The sequence below is a fragment of the Manis pentadactyla genome, chromosome 4 (genome assembly GCF_030020395.1).
Source record: "Manis pentadactyla isolate mManPen7 chromosome 4, mManPen7.hap1, whole genome shotgun sequence".
NCBI classification, from domain to species: Eukaryota; Metazoa; Chordata; class Mammalia; order Pholidota; family Manidae; genus Manis; species Manis pentadactyla.
The window spans coordinates 161,121,134-161,143,263 of NC_080022.1; the positions used below are offsets into that span (position 1 = coordinate 161,121,134).

The 22,130-nt window shown below is 44.8% G+C and overlaps 1 protein-coding gene across 3 annotated transcripts in view; it reads right to left on the reverse strand.

The window, feature by feature from the left end:
• Positions 1-232: 232 nt before the first annotated feature.
• Positions 233-22,130, reverse strand: part of HLF (HLF transcription factor, PAR bZIP family member) — a 51,106-nt gene continuing 29,208 nt past the window's right edge. For 2 of the 3 annotated variants that reach the window (XM_036879555.2, XM_057501326.1), the window contains exons 3-4: positions 9,375-9,595; positions 233-4,502 (exon numbers count right to left, since the gene is read on the reverse strand). In XM_036879555.2, coding sequence (XP_036735450.1) covers positions 4,284-4,502; positions 9,375-9,595 — 440 coding nt within the window. In that variant the 3' untranslated portion in view covers positions 233-4,283. The remainder of the gene's footprint in view (positions 4,503-9,374; positions 9,596-22,130) is intronic. The other variant, XM_036879556.2, reaches the window with a different exon arrangement.

A 22,130-nucleotide genomic window follows, 5' to 3' on the forward strand; every position in this document is an offset into this window, starting at 1 on the left:
TGTAAAGTGGGGATAGCAATGCCTCTACGTCATAAGGTTGATATGGGAGTAAATAAAATATTCCATGTAAGTGTTTAGCATAGTGTCTGGCACATAAGTCCTTAATTTATCACTAATTGTATAGTATTATCATTTTATCATCTATGTAATTAATATCTGTAAATGGTTTCTTGGTGATAGAACTAGGAACAGAATCTAATTTCTGGCAGATTGTCAAGAAAAATACATGAAAGAAAGGGAAAAATTCAAAGTTTATTAAACATAAAGAGTAACAGACAAATAAAGGTTTGGATTTAACAACATAAATACCACCCATGCCATGGTGTACAATTAAACTGACCTCACATGAACTTGTACCTGTTTAGACGATGCAAGCTTTGTGGTGTTGCCAAAAGGATAATGATGGATTACTGTTATATTTGGTAAGGCGCTCCAAAGTGAAAGATATTATGACTTGAATACTTGCACACACTTGGCACTCTGCAAAATGCACTGACTTTAGTTGCCAAATCCAGTGGAGCAAGATCTAGGATAAGCCCTTGCTCATTTGAAAAATGACATTATTAGTTGTAGGGAAAACCTGGAGGAGACCCTGGCCTCCCCAGTGGGGACCTCAGAGCCCTCAACAGGAAGCTGGCACACATAGAGCGGACAGTGTCTGCCACATGCTCTCCAGTCTTTGGCAGCTTGCTGACCCCAGTTAAACCCTGGCCTCTGTACTTCACACAGGCGAGCAGGCCAAGCTAGCCTGCCTTGGGATCACTCTCATCGACTGATAATGTTTGAGTTTTCTTAAAGGAACATTAGGGGGAAATTAGACAAGCTACTGGAAAAAGCAAAGTGTAACTTTGCATCTTATAGAATGGCTGTCATTTTACCCTGGGGTGGTAGGGTTCCCTGGGGCTCCACTTAAAATTGATTCTTCTGAAAACAAACCCAAGACCTTTTCCATGTACATTTAGGATTGTGTGGAATCCCTCACAAAGCTGGTAAACTGAGAGGAAACTCACCATTATCTAGTAGCTTCCTACCCTCCCAATACCCAAATCCCGTCTGCACTCCTCAAACGAATGGACCTTTTGCTTTGAGGAATGGTTTCACAGATGTCATATTTAAAGATGAAAGGCTTATCAGGCATGCCTCTGTGGGTTTTGAATGGTCAAAAGGTGGCCACTTTCTCAAGAGAAGGAACTGATCATGTGCAGTCCTCTCATTCCCCGTTTTCATGAGCAGGACAGGCTGATCAATTTTGGCCTCCCTTTGCAAGTCTAGTCCAAAGAAGTGACCTTGTCAGAAAGTCCTAGGCCACTCAGTCCAAACTGTGTCTAAATGATGTTGGCATGATATGATTTAGATTCAGGTTTGATGGCCAAGTAATTCATCTCTGAAAGATGATTTTGATGGAAAGGTGACAAATGACAACAGGAATCTTTTAATAGTCTGCAGGACTCATTTGACCCTGGTCCATCCAAGTCATTCCAAATCAGGCCCTGGCTTCCCATGCCATTTACAACTGACTTATTTACTGGTTAACTGCCTTGGACAAAAGGCAGTGAATCCAGGACTGAGTTCTCATGTTGTGTGTGGTGACACTGGCCTACACATAATGCACCTGTACAGACTCCAAAGTTTAAACATTTTTAAAACAAGGAGAGGTTTTGAAACCTCTTCTGGCATACCAAATAATACATTTTATTATGATCTTTTAATTTCTTCCACAGACAACACTTGTGGTTCTCTTTTGGTACAAACAACCTAATTCCAAGAAAGACCAGTGCTCAAATACAATTTTTCAACTACTTTTTTTACACCTCAGTGAATTTGGATGGTCTATGATGCAATCCTTCAACACTTCTCTACTTAAAGATACCACCTGTCTCTGTTTCAGTGACTGCTGATATTTAATAACTGCTGCAATCGTCTCTTTCCTACAAAAAGGTCAACTCCATGTCCACTTGTGTCTCTGAGTATCACTTTCTCGATTCTCCTTAAGTTTGCCAAAGGTTTTATTAGTTATCTGCCTGAACAATGTATTTCAATTTCAATACTCTCCCCATTCCCTACTGTCCCCTATAGCTCAGGACAAAAGGGATACCTATTAGTCAGGAATAGCCTATTAGTCAGGTTTCCCAAGCCTATGATACTCCGAGAAGCATTGCTTGACGAGATCACGTCATTAAAGAATGAGATACTCTGGAGGCAGGAAACTGGAAAATACCATCGATGAAAGGGTATTTTAATCTAGCACGAAATGTTTCTTTGCAGTAACAGCAGCATCTCTTGACATTACACAACTTAGTGAAACAAAAGAACAATCATCTTTAAAGTCAGAACATCGGCCAAATTGTAAACCACACACATAACAACGATATCAACCTTATACTGCAAAAGACGCACGTGCCCACAGAGGAGAACAGAATTGTCTGGGGTGCTTGCAGTCATATTCCATTCCAGGAACTCATAATTTTGAAGTAAATATTTTTGTGGCAGATGCTTTTCCTAAGAAACACTGTATCATCCAATAAATATTTGACTAACATCCATTTTGTGCTTTTGGGTGTTGTTGACTGACTTCTTTTGGAGACCTAATAGGAAACAAGAAAGCCCCTTAACGATTTTAGAGGAGGATTTGTCACACTAAGCTTCGATACTGTCATAAAATTTTAATTTAAAGCAGAAAACATGCTGATGTATCAGTGATAGGCTTAAAATATTAAAGACTTCAAAACCCCCCAAGTGCTTCTTCTCTGTACAACAGTGAATATATATCTTTGCTATATAATTTTAAAACATGAAATAGTTTTCCTTTTCTCTTTGCTATATATAATATACGTCTTCCAAAATACATTGTCAGTATTTATATCTGAAAAATACTGTACAAAAAAGAACTTCCTATAATTACTCTGTATAAACATTAAACAATTTAATATCTCTTTTGGTCTATAGTAAACATTTAGATTGATTGGGTTAACCACAGTTTGTGACAACACCATCCCCTTCTGAGATACACCAGTGTCTTTTACATTCATTTTTCAGAAGTCCACTTCATAAGAGCACATATGTTTCAAAGCAAACAGAGTAAGAAACATAAGTTCCAGAATCATCGATTTATGAAGCATTCAAAAGTGACACCACTAGGAAAAAGGGTTTTACAAAACATCAACTTATTAACTTAACTGATTTTTTAAAACAGCAAGGTATAATTCACAAAAATACATATATTACAAAAAGGAGGAAAACTGAATCTTAATTGAGTTGTTTTGAATATCAAGAGAGATATGGAAAAAGTGAACTAGGAAAGTGGGGGTAGGGATACAAGAGAGATGAGAAAACAAAAGCAAATGTAACAATGTGATAAGCTGTTCCAAGATGCATTTTTTGGCTCATACACTGATAAATCAACCCCTCATTCTTAGACCTGACATTTCCCTCTTTCCTGTCCTGGGGATGTTCTGGGCATGCTCAAATGCATTACTGTAGGTTTTGTTTTTTCAAAGACAGTGAAATTCTTAGGTAGGTAAAATATCCTACGTCCACTAGTAATACTCAGGCAGCATGCTCTAGCGTACAATAGGATTATTGCTTTAGGTACAGACGGTGCAAAAACACACTCTGTGTTCTCTAATAATACTCCTACTTCTCTGGGGTTGGCAGAATTAAAAGGAAACTTAGTAGATAGCAGTAAGTAAATATGGGATCTGATAAATCTAAACAGCACTTTAAATCTGAAAACGATTATCACCAAAACTGAAAATCTGAGGAAAGCAACCTATAACTGAATAGAGAGAGCTGCAGTGTAGTGCTAAGTTATTCTGTGCACCTTATTAGCATGGTTAACTTACAGATTAACAGAAACAAGAGCTGGCAATCTTGAAAACCGAGATCTACTATTTTACCAGGGCCCTTCTTAGGCACCCAAGCAGCGGGCCCAGGCAGAGTAGGGGAGAGCGCACAGGAAGCCTCGCCCAAAGGGCAGGAGGGGAGGAGGGCGGGGCAGGAAAACCCAGGAGAGGTCTCCACAGTCCAGCAGAAACGAGGCACCTTTCTTTTCTGGAACTGAAAGATGACGAGAGGACTGTCTTAAAACGGCAAAGGGCCGCGGTGTGCACTGCTGACCCCACCCAGGGGCACAAGCCCAGCGTTGCACGCAACACCCAAACGTGACTCAGTCGTGCTTCCGCCTCTGGTAACGTGCTGATGTCACCGAGGCTGGGTCGGTGCAGCGCCATCAGACGGGAAACGAGCTGTCCCTCTACTCCAAAGCCAGCCCTCAAAATGCTGTCCTACAGGGGCCCGTGCCTGGCCTCGTACTTGGCGAGTACGTTCTTGCACTTGCCCAGCTCCTTGCGCAGGTCGGCCACCTCCTGGCGCAGCGCCGAGTTCTCCTTCTCCAGGAAGGACGCGCGGATGGCGATCTGGTTCTCCTTCAGCCGCCGCGCGTCGCGCGAGCGCTTGGCCGCCATGTTGTTCTTCCTGCGCCGGGCCCAGTACTTGTCATCCTGCTCATTAGTGACAGAAGGGCGAAGAAACAAGATATTAGATTTCGGCAGGGCTGAGCGGCAGCCGGGAGCCCGCAGGCCTCAGGCTTGTGCTGCGGCAGCAGCCCTGGTGTCGGAACCTGTGTCTCCTTCCTTTACCCTGCCGGCAGGCCCGGGAGAACGGGCCACGGGGAGCTTGCTGCCGGCAGCGGGGACCCACCCGTCACAGCTCGCTCCTGCTCTGCCTGCCAGGCAGTTTGTGCCCAGGAGGAGGAGGCGAGATCAGAGGCCGAACGCAGGCAGGTGGCTCCCCTCGCACCCCAGTGGCATTCCAAAGTTCTCTTACCCTCCTTGCGGAAACCTTAAGGCCCCTTTTCTTCCGTGGGCTCATCTGCTTTTGATGTAAGGTGATCCTAGACTGCTGGAAGGCGACTTGGCAGTATCTCTCCACTATCTAAATGCACACACCCTTGATGCAGGAACTTCCACTTTCAGGAACTCATCCTGTACAGCATTCCTTATGTATGTGCACCCGGACACAGGCACAACATTCTGACTGCAGCATTGCTTGTAATAGCAAAAAATAGGGAAAAACTAATGATCAGTAGGAGATTAATAACTACCTTATGGTAGAGTCATACAAAAGAACACTCTGCAGCTATTAAAAATAATGATCCAGCTGAACCAAAAAGATGTTGATTATATACTACTCTGTGGGTGGAAACAATGGCAATTTGCAGATAAAGTAGCCTCATCCCATTTTGGTTAAATAAACCATAATGTATATTCATAAAAAAGAGGCTCAGAAGGATTTATACCAAGCTATTAAAAGTATTGCCTCTAAAAGGGGGAATCAAGGAAGGAGGCCAAGGAGAGAGGTAGAATCTTTTACCTTTTATTTTCTTTCCTTCTGAACTATTAAATTATTATATAATGGGTATATATACTTTGGTAATTAAAAGCCAAAATTAAATTTCCACCTGCCAATGATCAGTATACTCATATTGGTGGCTAACATTTAAATAATTTACTCTAACTTCCTGTTTAACTGTTTTCTAGGCCTAAATTAGGCTGAGTAATATTTAAATGTGGCCAATGTGAAAACAATTCCTCCTTTCCCTGCATTGCTCCTCCCCCTGCCAGAAAAAGGAAAACCTTCCCAGGAAGAGGTGGACCTGTAAATCTTTTAGACCTTCCCAATTCATTTATGGTGTCACCTGGCAAATTTTGCAATCCTCTTTTTTCAACAACTTGAAACAACAAATCCCTTGATCCTTACAAGTCTAGTACCTAGAGTCACCAGCCACCCAGAATAAATGGGTGAGGCCACTTCTTACCCGCCCCCAGGACTCCAAGGGGCAGTTGGCAGGGGAGAAGATCACATGGATTGGAGCCAAGGCTGCAGGGGAGGTCTAAGGTCAGTGGTCCACCCCCACACCTGCCCATTACCCTTAGCAGACATCTGCCCTGCACAAAGACAGAAAAGTGTGTGCAGTCACCTGTCTGCTGTTCCAAGCTGGTACTTATAAAAACCCCTGGCTTTCTCTACATTTCATAATTAAAATATAACAAAGTAAAAAAATGATCTTCCTAACAGCTGGTACACACATCCTTCTTTCAGAGAAGAAGGCTGTCCTTTGAAGAATACCTGGGTAATAAGTTTGAGGCAGGTATGCAATGACTATCAATGGGTTTTCTTGTCTGGGCTTCAGAAAGAGAGCAGGAGACTGGAGGAAGGGAGAGAGGCCTGGCTGGCTGGCTGGAGAGACCCAGGAGGAGCTGAGAGTGAAAGGCTTCACAGGGGTAAGAGGACCTAAAGGCATATGAACGAGTGAAGCTCCTAGTTCTGACGGCAGTTGCCTGGGTGGTTACTTGTCGTAAGCCCAAATTCCATCCCATCGGTCACGTCAGTAAATCTTCCACGCTGTCAGTGTTCCTGGGGGTGTGGTTTCCAAGATCATTCGAAAGAGGAGTTGCCTTGGGAGGTGTCAGAACCTGCACACAGGGGGACAGGAGCCCGGGTGATGAATGGGAGAACAAGCCCCTGGGAAACTGCGGAAGCTGTGTGTGTGCTGGCGGAGGGAAGTACCCACAGGCGGTGGACTTGGTTTGGCACCTGCAGCTAAGGACCAGGGAATCCCCAGCTGACCTCAGGGTAAAAACCAGCTCCTCTGTCTCTTAGAGCTCTTCTCACTTCTAAGGTGCTTTCATTTCCCAGCTTCACCTGTCCACGCACACAGATGAGCTAGGGAAGATGTGGAATGGGGGCCACCTCAGGCAGAAGGGGAGCTGAGAATACTAGTGAAGCAGAGGATGCAGAAGGCAGGGATGACTGATGGAATAAGGACTTTCCCTGGATGAGAAAAACCAGCTCTCCTCTCTCTGTTATTACAGAGTGGCTGGGGGGAGCAGGGAGCAGGATTTTGAGTGGAGCTGATAAACTTGGTACTCCATCTCTTGTCCCCTTCTCCTCTATCTCCCAGCTACAGATGCCCTCGGGCAACCAGTCACCACCACACCACACGCTCCTATTCAGTCCTGCCCCATCATCTTCCCAAGGGTTCATGTTTGCGGCCCCCTCCCCCTGTCAGCACCCTCCTGCCGTGGCAACACTCCCTTTTTCTCACTGGAGTGGAAGTTCCTCGAGAGTAGGAACAGTATCAGTATTGGCTCACCTCGGTAACCCCAGGCCTTGGCACACACAAGCATTTGAAAGATATTTGTCAAGTGAGTGAACGGATGTTTAAAAGTATTATGACATCAAGATAATCAAATGGATTCTCACCTAGGAATCCCAGTATGCCACCCCTTAATTCTCCCAAGGGTGCATGTTAACCCAAATGAATGGCTCAACAGAGGAAGATCAGACAGCTGTGGGGAGGCCCATTTATTGGTGGAGCCATTCCCTCAATTTGTTCGTCCAGTGCTGGGGGACTGCAGAGGCCTCTCCCACCCATCCTCTGTCCTCTCTGCTGGAAGGAAAAATATGTTCACCTACTTCTTGCTTCAGATGATATCACGGTTTGTAACCTGAGACCTCATTCACAGAAAAGGAAATCCAAAGACATTTGGCAGGAGAATGTTCCTGTCTGCTCCCCTCCTGCCATGTGAAAAGGTCAGACCTAGCCATGATAGCACTAATGTGCATAATTCCAGCACAGTCTGTTTCACACAGCCTCTGTTGCAAGGTTACCTGGGTTCTTAAGTCAGCTTGCTTTGTGCTCTGAACTTGTAAATTTAGAGACCCTGTGAAGGGCCAGCTGGAAGTTCCACCTACAACTCAGCAGCTCCCTTGAACCTACCCTCCCATCCAGTGGAAGCCTGTGCTGCATGGGCTCCCTGGTCTAAAGAGATGGTTCCAAGATATGCACAGAATTGGATGGCTAAGAACACAAGATGAGGAAAAGATTCCAGTTGAAAAAAGGTCCTTAACTGCCCAGGACCCTCCCATCCACCTCTTTCTTACCCCATCCGAGAATAACCACCAATTCCTCGGCTTGTTTAGATTTTCTGGTATTTTTACTGCACCCTTTCCTCTTTCAATTCTCAGGATGGCAACTACTGGTTTGTCACTCAAGGACCCTTGTCAGGGCCAGCATGTTGCAGTGATCTTTCTGGAAGCAAGAAGACTTAGGGGCCGGGTTAGGCTTTACTCCAACTAGCTGTGCTCACCCGACTTCACCTTTCTACTTCTCCATTTCTTCAAATGCAAAATGACCCCTTTGCTCTAAGGAATCTCGGGTCCCTTTCAGCCCTGACATCGACCGTGTCATAACACTGGAGGTAGTCTCAGGTACGTAGATGACAACGGTGATTTAAATCTGCCTTGTACTTGTTCCTCCCGTGTTCTTTCTCAACAGGAAAAGCAGAGGTAACTGGTCTAACTCAGTTCCGGGACAATGTCCCAAACTCCCGATTTCCCAGCCTAGGAGTGACTTTCCATCTGAACTATATTTAGGTTTGAAAAACGGAGGTCAGAAATTAGAATAAGGCTAATCATGCTTAGTTCCAATGCCTTGAATGTAATCATATCTCTATTGTCCATGTGATTGGAAAGAAGTATGAACACAAAAAATTCTAAGCAATGGCTAATCAAAAATGATTCTATTTTGGGATGATTATTCTTTTATTTGGTTTTATTATCTGGGACATGGCATAATTTTGAATTCTCTTCCTAAGGTACCATTAAAGGTGTCAGATTAATTTTGTTTTAGATGGTTTCTGACTTGCTAAGGTAAATCTATTTTACTTTATAAATAATATAGCAGAAAAACAACAACTGAGAACTTTTTTTGTTGAAATATTCAAGTGATCATTACTTGAGATACAGAGTGAATATTATGTATGAATAGCATCAGGAAACCCATCAGCTTCCTTAAAAAATCCCACCCTGGTCATCCACAGGTAGCAATGTGGGCGGCCGAGGTTCTATCCCCAGCTGGTAGGTAGTCCCTGAAGCCTACAGGGAAATGGCAGCACTTGATTATCAGTAAACTCATAAAGGGAAGGTGACCCTTGAAGGACTATGTGGCCCAGATGCCCTTCTCAAATGATTCTGTTTCTTCTCCAACCTTGAAAGATTTTGGTTTGATTTTATTAGGATTTCATTAGGTTTCCCTGCAGACAGCAGCAGGTTTCCTTCCTTCCTGGGCTGTAAATCACTCCAATATTTTATTGCTTCTCCTTAATTCTATGCATTATCAAGACATGAAAGGTGTATTTCAGAAGGCACCCAGAGGGAAAGCAACTTGCCTAGACTCGCATGCCAAGAACACGATGGGAATTCACAAGTCGTTTGTCTGTTAGACTCCGCGATCCTCCTGGGAGTCGCCCTTTCCATCCGCCTCTTGGTCCCATCTCCATCTGCCCCCAGCCTGATTACCAGTTCCAATTTACCTTCAGATCATCAGGGATGAAGACTTTGCGGGCTTTCTTAATCATGGGCTGCGGCTTCAGTTCTTCCTCGGAGAACTTGCGTTTGCGAGGGTCAAACATTTCCTGGCCAGGAATGCTGGAGAGGGCGAGGTCTGCTGGGTCTGGCTCGTAACCCACCGGGACCTGGATGGTGTCAGGATCGATGGGACTCGGGGTATTGCGGTTTGCGGGCAACAGCTGACCTGGAACAAGACTGGAGCTATAATTCATGAATACTCTATGGAGACCCAGTAGACAGCTACTTGGTGATGCTCCAGGATGAGTGGCGAGAGTCCTCAACTTACATGACTCCAGCCTCGCTCATCTTCTTCATGCTCAGCATGACCTGAGAACCGGGCAGGCTGAGCAGATTTATGTCAGATCAGGCAAAACAAAAACCCATATACATACAGAGGTCCACAGATTACATTTTAAAAAACACATGCATTTATTCTTTCCTATATCACATTTATGGAGCACCAACTATGTGCCAGGTACTCTTGATCGTTTACCTTTCAGGTGTTTTCCAGGACAGTTGGAATCAGACCAATACCTAGTCTGTTAGGATTGAGTGAATCAGCTGGGCTAGCAGTAAACCTCATGTGCTGCCAGAGTGTGGAGGAACAGGACATAACATAAAGGCGGTGAGAGAATCTTTCCTAGAGATGACACTTGGTATAGCTGCATCTTGAGACAAACAGGAATTAGCAAAGGAAAGGTAATCCAGGGACAAATACATGACAGAAGGTTGCATTTTTGAGGGCCTGCAAGTAGTCCTGGGCAGCTGTAGTGCTCAATCAGAGCACAAGACGGAGTGCAGGGCCGTTTCACTGTAAGAGGTGTGTCCAGGAAGGTAGGCAGCGGGGGTATTAGAAATGGCCCTGAATGTCACTGACAGATTCGGAGCACCAAAGTGGCAAGCGTTTGGAAAGAAGGCGCAGGCAGCGTGAGGAGTGGATTGCAGGCAGCAAGACTGGAGATGGGAGGTTAGCTACCAGGCTGATGGGATAACCCACACATGTGTTCCCCCTGGCAGTGGGGGCAGTGAGAAGGGAGGAGGCTCAAGGACTATTTTAACAACTTAGAAAGGACATAATGGAGACACTTCAGCTTCCACTTGAGGGTTCTCCAGGCCAAACCACCGACATGCACAAACATCCACAGAACAACAGGGTTACTGCATTTCAGAATGTGTCTTCCTGGTGCAAGTGAACTTAATAACAGACAGCAGAGTTTATGTGGGGAGCTCTGAATCTTAACTTCTAGTGTCATCTGAATTTTACAATCGCTCCTTTCACACCCAGAGAATAAATGAGAGGATACAGCGTGGCTGTGTTTGGCCCATCTCCTCTTCTTTCTCACTGCCAATGGCTGGACAATGTGTGAAGTATCCTCTAGGCTTCATTAAAACCTTCCCCAAGTTGAAGCATGAAGCCTTTGGCTCCCATTCTAGCTAAACTGTGAAACCATGCTCGTCTGTTTTCTGGAAAGGCCTGGTGGGGGGGCTTGCAAAATGAATGTTCTGGGTGACCTTTTAGGTCCCCACTCGGCTTTGAGCTCTCTTTGTATTCTGCTTGCCAAAGAGGAAGAGATGGGCCCCTGAGGCATTGGCAGAGGATGGAGATTCCTCATTAGCCAAGCTGCAGCTCAGCTACAGCTTCTAGAAACCGCGGAGCTCTGTACTGGATGGTGTCAAGCTAGATTTGATCTTGTGCCTCTTGACATTACCTCAGAAAATGAACCATATCTGAGTTAAATGGGGATTTTATTTTCCCTTTTTAAACTCCCTTTGAACCTAAGAACAAAGCTACCCAATGCCCTGTCACTACAACCATCGCTCCACCACCCCTGTTCCCTTCCCCACCAAGCCCCGCAACAGGCACATGCACCCTCTCCCACCCTCTGGAAGCATCTCTGAATTAATATTCCCAAATCTAATTACTCCAAGTGACTTCAAGTTTCTCCTCAGTACTTTAGAATTCTGTGAATTATGCTACATTAAAGTGTGCTTTTATTGCTTTATAAATGTTAAACTTTATACACATACACCCATACCACTCCTCCCCCAGACCACATGGTCATCTGTGTTTTATCTGTTTTATCCCCACCCCACCCCTCACTGTGGTGCCTACTTCAGAGTTCAGCTTCTGCAAAGAGTGTTGCTCATTTAATGGGGGCCCTCTGAGATGCTGGGCTCTGACATTCATTCATGGGTGTTCTAACAATAACACTTCACATTTAAGCAGAATTTTTCTTGGCATTCTTTCTCTCCAGTCCTTTCTTCCAGTGGAAGTAGGTCAGCCCTACCTGCAGAATGCAGAACACCTAACTGCATGAGGTCAATGGCTTCCCCCAGCATCAACCAGCCAACAGCAAAGGACCTGCAAAACACAGCCAGGTCCTTTCTCCCCAAAGAGACCCTTGTGCCATCTTATTTATTTATACTTTCTACTGAGTCAACTCTGCTAGACTCATTTTTGTCTCTTTATCCTAAAGTGTCAACAGCATCATAGGGTAATGGAAGAAGTATCTTTATTTTGTCCTACCTTTGTGGATTTTCAAAATTTTAAAATAAGAATTTTCAATTTAAGAATGCCTCACTGACATAATTTTTTAAATTACCAAAGATGTTCACTGCAAAATTTCAACAAATGCAAAAATGTGTCAAGAAGGCTCCTTTCCCCTGTCCCCAAACCACCTTGCTGCTCTTCCCAGGGGTGACCAATTCTTAACCATTTGGTGTGGAGCTCTCAAACTTTGATTTTTATACATAAATGATATAACTCAAATAGGATTATACTTCCCACATATCTTAGATTACTTTTTTAATATACCAATATACAATTTCCCACTTCAGTACAAATACAACTACTCTGTTGTTTTTAAAGGGTGAGTAGTATTTACCTAATCATTCCCCAACTGGTGGATTTTTAAGTATGTATTTTTGTAGAAGAGATTCCTAGAAGTGGGCTGCTTATGCAAAAGGTATGTACACCTTATATTTCTAAATGTACTGATGACAAACTGCCCTATTTACACTTGCACCAACATCCAGGAAAGCACATTTTCACACACATATAAATTTTTAAACTGTTGCCAATGTGATACACACAAACAGCACTGTTTTAATTTGTATTCCCCTTGTTACTAGTGAGACTGAACATCTGACATGTTTATTATTTATTTCTTCTCCTTTATTTTTTCACCTCTTCATATCTTTTGTCCCTTTTTAAATAGATTTTGTTGCTTATTCATTTGTAAGAACTCTTTATAGACTATGGATATAATCAATCCTTTCATCTCTTTTATCTATGGAAAATACTTTCTCTCAGATTCGGTTTTATAACTTTGCTTATAGGTTTTTCTCATTATCAATGCGATCTTACATTATAATGTAGTGAAATCTTGAAATCTTTATGACTTCTAACTTTCATACCTTCTCTACCCCCAGTTATATACACACACACACATATACATGTACGTATATATACATGTGTATATTACTGTTATTCCCACTTGTCCGACACCAAATGCGATGGTGTCATCTTTTCCCTACATATACATGTAACAATAACAATATTATACACAGCAGTAACAGTAGTGTAACTCCATTCCGTTTCTTGAACCTGATTCCACTGTGTGTAAATACGTGGGAGGGGGTCTTCCCACACATACTAACATCAATTCTCAAACACTAGCAGGCTGTTCGAGAACTCAACTCGATCATGATGCTCTCTGCCCGGAGACAGCACCAGATTCTCCAGATTAAGGGCTCCGTCCTACAAGACTGCCCTCCACCCCCAACTCCAGATGCTGGTCACAAGCCCCAGGCAGTTCCCTGTGCTTCTGACCTACCAGCTACAGATTGGATGTCCCTGTGACCTCCCCCTTAGGTTCCATTAATTTGCTAGAGCAGCTCACAGAACTCAGGAAAACTCTTAAGTTTATCAGTTTAATAAAGGATACCATAAAGGACAAAAATTAACAGCCAGATGAAGAGAGACAAAGGGCAAGGTCCCATATAAAGGAGCTTCTATCCTCATGGAGCTTGGGGCCTGGCTCAGTGGTACGTGGAGGCGTCCTGGTGCCCCAAGCATAGAATCTGTCCCTGAGTGAGAAGCAGGATCCTACAGAGCAGAGCAGAGCAATCAGCTCTTCTCCAGTGTTTTTGTGAAGGCTTCATTGCATAGTCATGATTGACTAAATCATTGGCCACTGGCTGATTCAGCCTCCAGCCCTTGGGTGGGGGCCCAAAAGTCTCTCATTAACATGACAAGACACACTTCACCCTTAAGACTGCAGTATTTTCAGGAACAGTCGATGAAGACCAAATATACCTGGGAAATATGTATTTGGTCATATGAATGGCCAAATATGTATTTCTTATAACTCATTATACCATAATTACTCTATACTTTAATGCAACTATAATGGACTTGTTTTTTAGAATTTTGAGTCACCTAGAATTTATTTTTGTGTACAGTATAAGCAAGGGGCTTTACTTAATCTTTTCCAATGGAAATTCTTCCTTCTTCTTGTTCATTTTTGAAAATTTTCTTTGGTATTCTTACATTTGCAGATGAATTTCAGAATACATTTATAAAGTTATATTTAAAATTATTAGTGGGATTTTTGAATGAAGATTGCATGAAAGCCATAGGTTAATTTGGGGACAACTGATATCTTTAAAATGTTGAGTATACCCATAATATACTTTCCATTTTTTTCTTGTCTTATTGTAGCAGGTAAGTCTTACAGCTTTCTTCATTTTTGCCTTTCATATTTTTTGCTAAGTTTATCCCTTAAATGTTTTATAATAGTTGTTCCTAGTGTAAATTTCCCATTACTTCCTAATTGGTTGTTGCGGGTATATAGGAATCCACTGTTTTTAAAATGGTAGGTTTCTATCCAGCCAGTTTACTCTCCTTTAGTTCTAATAGTCCTAACATTTTTAACTTCTCTGAGTTTTCTAGGTAAATAATCTTATCATCTGTCTCTAGGGATAGCTGTAGCTTCCTTTTAATGTTTATAGCTCCTGACTGTAAACGATACAAGTACTAGCTAGGCTCTGCAAGATAATAAGGAACCAAAGGGATGAGACTAGAGACCCCTGCTCATTCTGGGCTTTGATGGGAAAAGCTTTGAATACTTCATACCCTTATGTATGAAGATTTGTTCTAGAATCCTAGTAGGCACTGCTCTACATTCTAAGGCAGTTCCAACCCTCTCAGCCTTGTTATACTGAGAGGTTTTCTTTTGTAATGTATTACATTTCCTCAAATGCCTTTTTAGAATCTGTTGAGATGATCATGTGGTTTCCTTTTGCATTTGTTCAGTCTAAACTTGGTGTGTCTCCAAGGCTTTCCTTGAAAGATCGGATGGACAAGATCAAGAGTCCCATGAAGTAAACTCCACAGTTTTCTGGAACAATGTTTTCTTTCTAAAAGCATCATGATGAAAGTCACTTCCATGAGGGCCAAGGAGGATTTCTGGAGGAAAGGGTGGAACAAAGGGCTTAAATCTGGAAGGAGATTAGAAGTTACCGTCAAGCCCCAAATTGGCCTCTGCTTCTGTCACAGGTTAGGCATGATTGAAACTCCAAATAATATAATTGAAAATAGGTTGTTTCTTATTCTTATATACTTTAACAAGAATTTGGCATCTTGTGTTCCATTCATTATTAGCTAGAAGTCTCCAATGAATGGGAACAGCAGCAATCTGTGTCTACTTCTTCTCACATCAATGGTCTAATTTTATGGCTGCATCAAAGTAATAAGTTTTGGTTGCATTTACTATTTAACACATAAGGCTAACTGCAACACCTCCAACCTTTCTGATGTGCTCTTCATTCAGGCAGTTAAATAAACAAAGCATTAGATGTGCAGCAATAATGTCAGGACAGATAGTATATTGTAGTGTTTATCACCGATGAGCATTATCCAGCCAATGAACATTATTCTCTCTAAAGGACGGCTGAGAAAAGAAGTAATTTGGTTTTGGCCAAAGGGTTCTCCATTAGAACTGATGGGTGAAATTCCTCGCCATTCAAACTCTGGTCCTAGATCTCGATCCAAGATCATTCTCTCCTCCCCACAACCACTCTATGGTCTGTTTACTTGTCAAGACCTCCTGGACCCCAGATGATCATCATTTCAGTCTGAAATAGCACCATTTATTCTCTTTGCACCTACTGCTTTCAAAAGAAAACTGTTATCAGGGCTCTCAGTCTACTTGACTACAAAATACTCCTGCTTTTGAGAATCCCTTACAGTGCAGGGAGCTGATTAACTTAAAAGACTGTAGTAATGTTATAGAGCCAATAAAGAGTGCTCATAATGTATACAGAGATTACATAAAAATCTCACAACTACATCCTAAGGATATGGGCTTTCTGGACTCTGAGGCCAATTAGCTGGTCCCTATTCCAATGGAAGAAACCCATTACCTCGTACATCAAGCACTCTGCAAAGGCACCTATGTCCTAATGGCCAAAGGTCTCATCCCTCCCTCTACCCACATCCTGTTCCATGTGACTCTGCAGTTCCAGGCAGGCTGTTTCCCCACCCCTTGAAGCTGGGCTGGTCTTGTGACCTGCAATGACCAACAGACATAGCAGATGTGACAGTGTCCATCCCGAGGCTGGGCCTACGAGGCCTTACATGCTCCTGCTGCTTCTCCCTCGCACTCTGTCGTCACCATGAACATGCTCAGCCTACTGGGGGATGAAGAACACGTGGAGCAGGCCTGGCTGGGTCCGCCCAAATCACCTGCTCTCCAGATATGTGAGTCAGCCAAGATTGGCAAGGCCACCTGATTGACCCATAGCAATTCCAGATAAGTGAACAATAAGCCTCTGTTTGTGTATGCTACTGAGTCTTTGTGACTGTTTGGTAACATTACCATGGGTATTGGGGGGTGTTTGCACAATAACATTAACATTAGTGCAGGATTTTCTAATGTATGGGGACTTGGGTTTGAATTCTGATTCTGAGACTTATATGTTAGAAGCCTGGCTGTCAGTGAATAAAAGAATGGAAAGAAATAACCCCATTTCCTAATAAGATCTATTTTAAGGAAGAGGGATTATTGATGATATTTTTCCTTTCTTATCTACCTCTCTGAGTTTCATTTCCTTCACCTAAGATGGAGATGCCTGCTTCATAGGGTTATGTGACGAATGAGATAATGTTTATATAAATAAAGCCCTTAGCACAACGCATAGTATCTGGAAAGCACACAATAAACGGTCTGCTTATAAACACAAAATATAGATACTATGATCACAGATGCTTAAAAAAAAAATCAGACTGTGCCCCTTTGTCTAAGCCAACCCAGCTCCTCCCCTGAAATACTGCCACATCCTCTCAACTGCTCTCTCTCCTTCCATTTGCGTGCCGACAGTGCACTGTGCATAAAGCCATCAGGAAGCAGTCTAAAAATGCAGACCTATGCAGGTCACTCTCCTATCTGAAAACCCCCCAGAAGCTTTCTACTACCACACATGATAACATTCAAAGTTCCTTCTCACTCGACATGCTAGCCATTGCTGGCTGGCCCTTCTGCTTCTCGCATACTTCACACATGCCTCCCCCAGGCCTTTGTTCTTAGGATTCTCTCTACCCCAGCCTGCTCTCTGCCTGCCTGGTCCTTTTGCATCATTTAGATACCAGCTCAAATGCCATCTCCTTGAACCCTCCAATTTTTCTCCACCCCAACCACTGCCTATCAAACCACCCTGTCTGTTACTTTTACAATAGCCCTCTCCCTGCAAAATTATCTTTTCCATTTTTTGACACTTGTTAACTACCTCCCTCCACTTGCATGTACCCACCATGTGGGAGGGTCCTTGTCTTATCTGCTGCTGCATCCCCAGCCTGCATGGAAGGGACACTCAGTACAAACTGCTGAGTGACCAGAAATAAATACTCCCAGATCCAAACAAGGACTGTGTGGGGACTATTTTTCTTTTTATTTTATTTTTCAAATTGTCTATAATAAGCATGTTTCACTTTCAAAGTCAGAAATAAAAACATTACTTCAGAAGAATGGACTTTGCCTCACTCTGCACACACCGCTTTGAGGAGTCCTTGTCAAATGTACCCAAGAGACGACCACTGAGACCCCTCGAGAGGAAGAAAAGGAAGAGGAAGCACAGGGGATAGAAGAGGACGAGGAAGACACACAGGAGGAATTAAGAAACTAAAGAAGGAATATAAGGAGAAATGAAGGAAAGAGGGAAGGAAGGGAATGTGGAAGGAGAGGAGGGCATCATAAAAAGGAAAAGAAGGAAGAAAGAAAGGGGATGGGAAAGAAAAGTTGTAGCTAAAGACTAAACTCTGATGTGTCCTTCTGGACCCCAGCAGCTGGGAATCTGTCATGACCCCAATACTCTTCAAGTGTCTGGCGACTTCTATGGCTGATATACTTATTTTAAGGCAAAAATAAATCACACACACTTTGTGCCAAATTCAGACAAGACCCCCAGTAAGTGCCATCCATGATTACCAAGCAAACACACTGAAAGGCTGCTGCAAAGATCGCTTTGATCTAAGTGGCTGTTTTCCAACAGTCTCTCCACACAGTAACAGGCTGTCAGCAGAAACATGGGCAAGGCATGATGCCGAAGAGCCAGTGGAACCCCTTATGTGTATACATCAGGAAGGCAGTCTGTCTGTTTCCATTTACTGAGAGGGAGAATGAAATGAAGTCTCGTGGGCTGGCAGCAGGCGACCGTGTTAGTAATATTGGCGGGTAACTGGGCAGAGCCCTTGCTATCCACCAGGCCCTCAGATGTATTACCTCATTGTCTCATTACTATAGATGTACGAACGTGAAATTATTAGTATTTCCGTTTTCCAGGTGTGGAAATACAGGAATGGAAACAGATGGTTTGAGACAAGATCAGAAATACTAAATAATTTGCCAAAAGTTGCTCAACTGGTAGACGAACTGGAGACTCACCTCCCAATCCTTCTAAAACCCAAGTTTTTAATCATGCAAACTCCCAGAAATGGAGGCCAGAGAGCCTAACCCTGCCTCAGTGGAAAGTTTCCCCAGGGAGAGTCCTGCAGCAGGACCTGGGCTGGGTGCCTGATGCAGACCCTTCCACCAAACGTCAGCCTGCCCCACAGCGGGCTGCGACCCACATTTTATGGATAAGGACATGGAGGGTGGGAGAGGTGAAAATCACCTTCATAAAGTCACACAGCTAGAAAGCTGGGAGGAAGGTGGGGCAGCCTCAAGTCCGCTGGACCCACAGCCCGTGCCTTTTCTACTCCACTTTGCTCTCCAAGGGCAGGAGAGACAAAGAGCTGCAGGATCCCCCCTCTCTAGCCCACATGCTCCTGGGCAGCAGAGGGTCCCTCAAGGAGGCAGGAAAAGCATCCTGTCCTGGACAAGAGCACCGAGGAAGCCAGGGACAGCCAGCCACCCTACTTCCTTTCCCCACCCTTCTTCCCCTTCTTCTCCTCCTCCCCTACTTCAGTCCTCCTGAATGGCGAGCCTCGTGCCAAGGGCATGTCTGCATTTGACAAGACAACTGCTGACCACAGGGCCAGGGCTCCTGTTGATACCACATCTCACTCACTGGCATCCTTAACGAGCTCCTGGGTAGCCAGAGACCATGCCTTACCAGGAGAAGGGCCAGGACTCCTGGTAGAGAGGGTATGTAATATATTCTCTTCTGTGGATATGAAGTTGGCTTCAAAGGTCATTTCATGGGGGAGGCATGCTTTATATCTATACCCTTAAGTTACTAGTATGCCAATCAATGCTTAGTCTGGGTTGGGGCAAAGGCAGACACCTGGAACTCTGCTGAGGTTCCGTTCCAGCCTTCATTCCTCTGCTTTGACCTGTCCTGTGAAATAAGCATCGTTCATCAGAAAGCATGGACTGATTTGGACTCACTGTGGCTTTGCCCCAAATAGTCCTATAACCTGGGGCCAGTCACTGTGCCACAGAGTTCTGTTCCCTCGCCTGCCAGGTGGGCTTGGTGGGCTCGGTGGTACGTGGGAAGGCCCCTCAGAGAGCGTAGAGGCTGCACCCCCACCTCCCTCATACTCCCCCAGCTCCCACTTTCCTCTAGCTGCAGCCCAAGTGAAGCCTATGGGACGTCATCACGTATAACCCCATGTCTGGGACAAGCTCTCTGCCATGGGATTCTACATTAGTACCCAAAATGGCCCTGACTCGACTCGGCAGTTCCTAACTTGGCAGGAGCTGGGACTGGATCAATGAGCCCTCTCATTCCAAGGGTGTTTATCATCATGCTGCTTGCCAACAGTGTCAGCAAGAAACCTGCCTCCGTGAACCGCCTGAGAGGTGAGAGCAGAGGAGCTCACAGCCACAGCATGTTAGAAAGCAATGAGGTGGGGAGGGAACAAGAGTTCCAGCTAGCAGTCAGGGCATATATGGGCCCACTGGCTTCTCCCCATTGCCCCTCTGTCTCCTGTCCTGTCGGCTGAGAACCCCTTCCCGGGGCTGTGACAGCCCCTCAGCATGCAGAGAAGTAACGGATTGGCCAGAAGTGACTCATGGCTTCCAAGACTAAGGCCTGGGTGAGGTGTATTTCAGATGGCATGACACTGGTTCCCAGGGTAGGGAAGGAGGGGCTGAATGGGAAACAAGAAGCACTGTCCTTCCCCCACACTCGGGCCGCTGCCCATGCCTTCCCTAAGCTAGATGCGGCTATGGCAGGAGAAGGGCAGGCCTCCCGGCAGGCTCTGCGCTTGTAGGGAAGGCGTGGTGGGAGGGAGACCTGGGAAATGGAAGCCAGACTCAGCCACCTGCCAGCCTGTGGGAGCCTTCCGGCTGCTCTGTGCTGTGACTGTCCCTCCCAGGGCTGCCACAGTGACAGTGGGAGTGACAGAATGACCATTTCAAGCCTCCCTGCAACTCCACACACTAGAGGACAAGCCACAAGAGACATCTGGAGAGGATACAGTGGACACTAAAGTCCAACGTGTGCTCACCTCAGCCTCTCCTTGGAGCCCCCTGGGTGGGTGTGGGGTAAAGTCCATCAGTTCTTCGCCCAGAAGCGACAACTACAGGGCCTCCTGCATGCATTTACCTGCTGCATTTGGACCTCATTCATTGCGGGTTGCATATCTACAGCCTCATTCCACCTTCCTGACAACTCTGAGAGATAGGTAGGGCCAGTGGGCACTTTTTAGCCATGGAGAAAGTGGACCCCTAAGCAATTCACCCAGGTTCCCCTAGGATGGGGCTACCTTCTTATCAAGCAGAGAAACCAGCTCTCCCATACCTAGAGTCTATTTTCAGAGGCTCTTTCCATCTTTAATGGCAGCATGCACCACTTGAGTCAGCACCACCTAGGTCTCTGGAGTCTCTTTAATTGTCTGAGCTGGTGAAAATGTGCAGCCCTCGTCACTGGAAACCTGCAGTTTTCTAAGTGCTGCCCTGGCAAGTTATTAAACTGACTATTATCCTTTGGGCTATGTGAAATATTTTGTTTGGATTTAGAGGAGAGCACAAAGCAGGGGACTAGCTAAGTGACAAGGTTTGCTGATGTTCACTGCGCACCCAGGAACCCAGTGCAAACACATAGCCCACTCTCTCCCAGAGCAATGCCCCTCTCCTCTCCCCGCCCCGACTAACCAAACCAAACAAACTTAGGAAGAAAAACAGGATTGTTTTAAAGCCTCTGTTTCTGGATGAACGTGAATAGAAGTCAGGTGCGTCTGTGCTTCTGCTGCTTCTCAAGGAGATCCACAAAAATTCCTTCCTGGGCAAGTCTCCAAGTTGAGTGCCCAAAAGTAAACATGCTTTCCAAAGCCTCCTTGCCTCGACCCCAGGTCAGCGCTCTCTGTACTTGTCTCATGCCAGAGTTCCCAGAGGCCTGGGCTGCCCTGTGCTCTGCACCTCACCAACCCTCTTGCAGCCATCCCTAAGCCCATGGGGGGAAGCCAGACTTCCCCTCCAAGCTCCCAGGGGCCAGCTGCTCTCCTCCAGGTCTCCTCACGCCCAAGAGCCATTTCTCCACTCTGTCATGCTTTAAACTCTAACCACACACCTCTCGTGCAGGAAGGAGGAATGAGCCATGGATTAGAATCCAAAGAGCCCATCAGTTATGGGACCCCTGGGGAGACTCCCTGGGCTTCAGTCTGACCACCCATTAAATAATGGGAGGAGGAGGCTAGGATGATAGCACAGGCTCATTCTAGCTCTAGCAACAATCATCCTGGAAGCTCAGTGGAGGGTTTCCTTTGTGGTTCAGATCCCCCCGGGGTGCAGGCCATCCCACTAAGGACTTGGACAACTGCAATACCTTCTTCACTGGTCTCTCTACCACCTGCAGTACCATCTGCCAACACACACAGCAGGTTACTCTTCCTAGAACATCTCTGCCATGATCAAAGGTAGCCAATGGTTTCCCACCGACCTCCATGTCCAAACTCTGTCCAGCAGTCAAGGACCATCCATTCGAGCATATTGTCTGTGCCTCGTACTCTCTGCTCAAGTCAAGCTGGCCTGCCTCACTTCCTGGACATTATTGCTTCACATCCTTTCCACCTCTATCTGTCCTACCATCCATCAAGGTGAAATTCAAGCCCTCCTCTTACTGACTGTGACAACTTCTAACTCCCCTCACACTTACTGTGTACATCATATTGCACTTAGCATATGGCAGCCTAGAAATTTTATCAGATTAAGTGACTCTATAACTTTTAAGCAATGACGTATTCTCAAACTAGGTTGGGAATCTTTTTAGGCATAGGT